Below are 4,427 nucleotides of genomic sequence, written 5' to 3'. Positions count from 1 at the left end.
TCACTCCCTCCTGGAAATCACTAGGCGCTTGCCTAATCTCTTCACTGCTGCCTGCATCTCCTGGTTCCTCAGGGTGTAGATCATTGGGTTGAGCATGGGGGTCATAACTGTTTGGCTGATGGACACAGCTTTGTCCATGGGAAAAGAGGTAAAGGGCCGGGCATAAATATAGATACAGGGAATGAAGACCATAGACACGACAATGATGTGAGTGGTGCAGGTGGAAGCTGCCTTCCTCCTCGCCTGCCCAGAGTGGGACCTCAACATCATCAGGATTTTTGTGTAAGAGATCAAAAGGAGGAGGAACCAGATGAGGACCAGCATCCCACTGTTGGAGATCATAAGGAACTCCAGGAGGGAGGTGTCTGTGCAGGCAAGTCTTAGTACTTGTGGAATGTCACAGTAGAAATTATCTAGGATGTTGGGTCCACAGAAAGGTAATGGGAGCATCAGAATCAGCTGGACAATGGAGTGGACAAAGCCTCCTACCCAGGCAGCCACCACCAGCCCCACACACACTCGAGTGTTCATGATGGTGACGTAGTGGAGGGGCCGGGAGATGGCTATGTAGCGATCATAGGCCATCACTGAGAGGAAGAAGACAGTCCCACCTCCCAGAAAGTGGAAGAAGAAGATCTGGGCCATGCAGCCCTGGTAGGAGATGGTCTTCTTCTCAGCAAGGATGTCCACTAGCATCTTTGGGGCAGTGACTGAGGAGAAGCAGACATCTATAACAGCCATATTTCTCAGCAGGAAATACATGGGTGTGTGGAGCCTGGAATCAGAGGTCACTGTCACCATGATGAGGAGGTTTCCCATGACAGTGGTGGTGTAGACAAGCAGGAAAACCAGAAACAAGAAAAGCTGGAGCTCCTGATACTGTGAGAACCCTAGGAAGGCAAATTCTGATACCCATGAGAGGTTCCCTGAATCCATGGTGTCTTCTCCATACACCTAAGGAAAACACACCAGAGACAGACAGGCATGAAGTTGTTGCTTGTCCTCTTAGTGCTCAAGGGCTCAATTCAGTTGTCCAAGTCAATGTAATGGACATTCTATGTACAGATGACAATACCAAGTGCTGATTGAATGACTTTGTCTCAAACAGTTTACTAGTTTTTGCTGGGATACACATATGTGAGTTATCTTAAAGCCATCCAAAGACACAAGCCATTTGCCTTTCCAAGATTCAGTGTAATCTCATGGTGGGAAGACACTTAGAGTTCAATAGAACCAAAATCATATTTCAGAGCTATTTCCTTGAGATTTGGACTTGAGTAAATTACTTAATCTGAGTCTCAGTTTCCACATCTGAAAGAAATACATTTTCTTTATAGAATTTGGCTAAGGGATTAAATAAAATAACATAAATTTCATAAACAGTATTTGGAATAATAAATGTTAATCACTCTCTTCTGTGCAGTCTCCCAGTCCACAGCAGCCTCGACTACATTTTTATGCTAGTCATTTTTCCTTTTAAAAAATTTCTTATGTTTTATGCACTTTGAAGGTTACTTTCCATTTACAGTTAATAGAAATAATGGTTATGGCATCAATCATTTTTCATGCAACAATGAACACATCAGAACGTGTTAATGGACTTTTCATGTGTCTGTGTTTTTCCTTCACAATGCACCCATAATGTGCTAGACACATAGGTCTTGATTTCTCAGTTTAACTGTGCCCTGCAGTGCCCATAGTCAGTAATTAATAAGTACCTGGTGTTAACTGCTAAGTGGGTGAAAAGCTATTAGGGTTCAGGACATGTGAAGGAGCCTCTGGCCACAGTGGCACACCTGTGACATTCCATTTCTTTCCATCCCCCGGGTAGGTGACCCTTACTGGATGAGGCTCCCCAGATTATAGTGGGAAAGTGGCAAAGGGGTAACTATTTCATTAGTGAAGAAATAGATAAATACATTGTTTGAAGGAGACAGAGCTCTTCTGAAAGGACAGCAATTTCAGATGGTAGTGGTATTGATCCAAGGGTAGAAGAAAAAATTATTGAAGTAAAAGAAATAAACAAAGAATTTAGAGAGAAAGAAAATCATAAGGAAGGAAGATAGGGGAATATAATGGTGAAAGAAGGAGACAGGAAAGGGTGGTGTGGCAGGGGAGGGAGTGGGAACAAAAATGAAGGACTCAGAGGGCAAGAGATAGAGGTGACAGGTGAGGGCTAACTGCCTTCCCCATGCCTTCAGCTTCCTCTCAATCTCCACCCACTCTCACTTGACCTCCTGGAATCCATTCTCTCTCAGGGATCACTCCCTTTTAACTTTTCCCTTTCTCTTTCGTTCCAGTACACCTTCTACACAGCTGTCCATGAGACCTTTCTAAATACTGATGTGATAATGTCCCCCTCTCATGTCTATTCTTTAGTGATTCCACCAGAGCCCCTTAGGAACCACATTTAATATTTTGTGGATCAAGTCAGGGTAGAAACACATACATATGCAAGCAACTCGGCATGTCACACAGGGCTCTAAATGTAAGCACCATCTGCTTTTTAACCAGTAACTCTGCCTCCAATGAACCACTAGCTCTTTAATGAATTACAGTCTTCAACATGCTGCATATTTCTTTCCATGTTTATTTCTTACAATTCTTTCCATCTTCTCAACCCTAGAAAATATTCATGTGAATGTGACCCTTTCCGTCACTCTTCTCACTCTTTCTCCCACTCGGAACAAATTCCCCATTTTTCAAGTTCTTAAGCATTAAAAATCAGTCATCCCTTGTGGCTTAGATAGTAAAGAATCTGTCTGCAATGCAAGAGATCAGGTTTGATCCCTGGGTCAGGAAGATTCCCTGGAGAAGCAAATGGCTACCCAGTCCAGTATTCTTGCCTGGAAAATTCCATGGACAGAGGAGACTGGCAAGCTAAAGTCCATAGTGTCACAAAGAATAGGACATGACTGAGCGACTAACATATACTCGCACGCACGCACACACACACACATATCTGAAACAAACCTCTGTTACAGGTTTATCATCGTTCATTTTTGTCAGCTTCTCTCCTCAACCAACTATATCATAATTTCAATATCTTGGTAATCGCAGAACTTGGGACAACAACTCTGATACAGCACACGCTCAATAAATATTATCAAATTAATGTATTAAGTAGGTGATTAATTATGTGGAGATTTAAAAAGTGATTTTACTTATCCTCCATAGGCTAGATCTATACTTGGTTGGTAAAAGTACTGGGTTTTACATGCAACCTAAAGCAGCTGTTTTAACAGTACATTCCTGCTCCCAAATTTCTTCCCAAGGCTCTTCTCCAACATTAGACTTAGTACCATCAAATCTAGGTCACTTTTTTATTCTCCTCACCCTTCAACAAGTGTTTCTAAGAACCTATCATTGACCTATCTGAGGATGTGGAAACCCTCAGGCTCTCACCTTCCTTCAGTCCCAGATGGGAGAAGAGAGTTCATGTCTTACACTTTCTGGGAGACTCTCTCCATACAGCCTCAAAGTTTCCTGATCTCTGGCATCACTGACACGCATGAGTCATGACCCTGGGGAAGAGCGCGTATTCCCAGGGAGAAATTATTGGACTGATCTAAGTAGGCAGAGCTGAAATGATCCCAATGGGGGCAAGGGAACAATGGGAGCTGTTAAAAAGTTTCTAAGCATCTCAAAAACGCTTACTATTTGAGAGGGCTGCCTTGAGGACAAAAAAGCAAGAAAAACAAAACAGAATCAAACACACCACACATACAAGCAAAAGAAAAGAAAAGCCAACAGAGACACTGAAAATTATAGAGATTCATGACATGTAAGATTAGGAGATCAAAAGTTGAAAAACCAGATTCTCTGAAAGTTTCTGAGATTTTTGGAAGGACCCATTTCAGAGACCAGTGGCTCACACTGTAAACATGTGCCTGAATCATCTGAAGGGGATGTTAAACCTAAGATTCAGTAGCTCTTGGATGGCTGAGATCTACAGAGAATTAGCATTTCTAACAACTTTTCAGGTGATGCTAAATGCTACTTATCTGGGGCCACCATTTGAGAATGACTGAGTTTCACTGCTCTTGTTAGCATGATGGACAGTTTCTTTCTCACATTATCAAGACCATTGGTTTGATAGCTTACTTTAAAAAAATTAATTGATCTTGGACAACAAGATAGGTGGGAAAAGGTTTGTATACTACACTGGAAACAAACCCTATAAATTTGTCATTTATTTTACCAACCATATCCCAAGGTGGACTCCCCATGTATATCCAATTCTATTGCACCATCTATAAAACTTATACATTATGTATAAGGAATTGTATATATATTCCTTATACATTATAATGAACTGTTTAGCTGATTTTTATTATCTTGGTGTAGAATAAAAACTGTGAGTTCTTAGATACAGTTTTCTGTTTTACATGAGATTTCCAGCATGATCTGAATTCTTTTGTTGCAAA

General features: G+C 41.5%; 1 protein-coding gene across 1 annotated transcript; it reads right to left on the bottom strand.

Moving 5' to 3' along the window:
• Positions 1-936, bottom strand: OR4D2D (olfactory receptor family 4 subfamily D member 2D). Its single transcript, NM_001390590.1, has one exon. It carries the CDS (start codon positions 934-936, stop codon positions 1-3), a length of 936 nt encoding a protein of 311 aa, NP_001377519.1.
• Between the last annotated feature and the right edge of the window lie 3,491 nt (positions 937-4,427).

The sequence above is a fragment of the Bos taurus genome, chromosome 19 (genome assembly GCF_002263795.3).
Source record: "Bos taurus isolate L1 Dominette 01449 registration number 42190680 breed Hereford chromosome 19, ARS-UCD2.0, whole genome shotgun sequence".
Taxonomy (NCBI): Eukaryota; Metazoa; Chordata; class Mammalia; order Artiodactyla; family Bovidae; genus Bos; species Bos taurus.
Note: the sequence above shows the minus strand (reverse complement) of the source record. Positions and strands in the feature narration are given on the sequence as shown.

Excerpts from the sequence above, each read along its gene's own strand:
- OR4D2D (NM_001390590.1), bottom strand. The coding sequence starts at position 936 with ATGGATTCAGGGAACCTCTCATGGGTATCAGAATTTGCCTTCCTAGGG.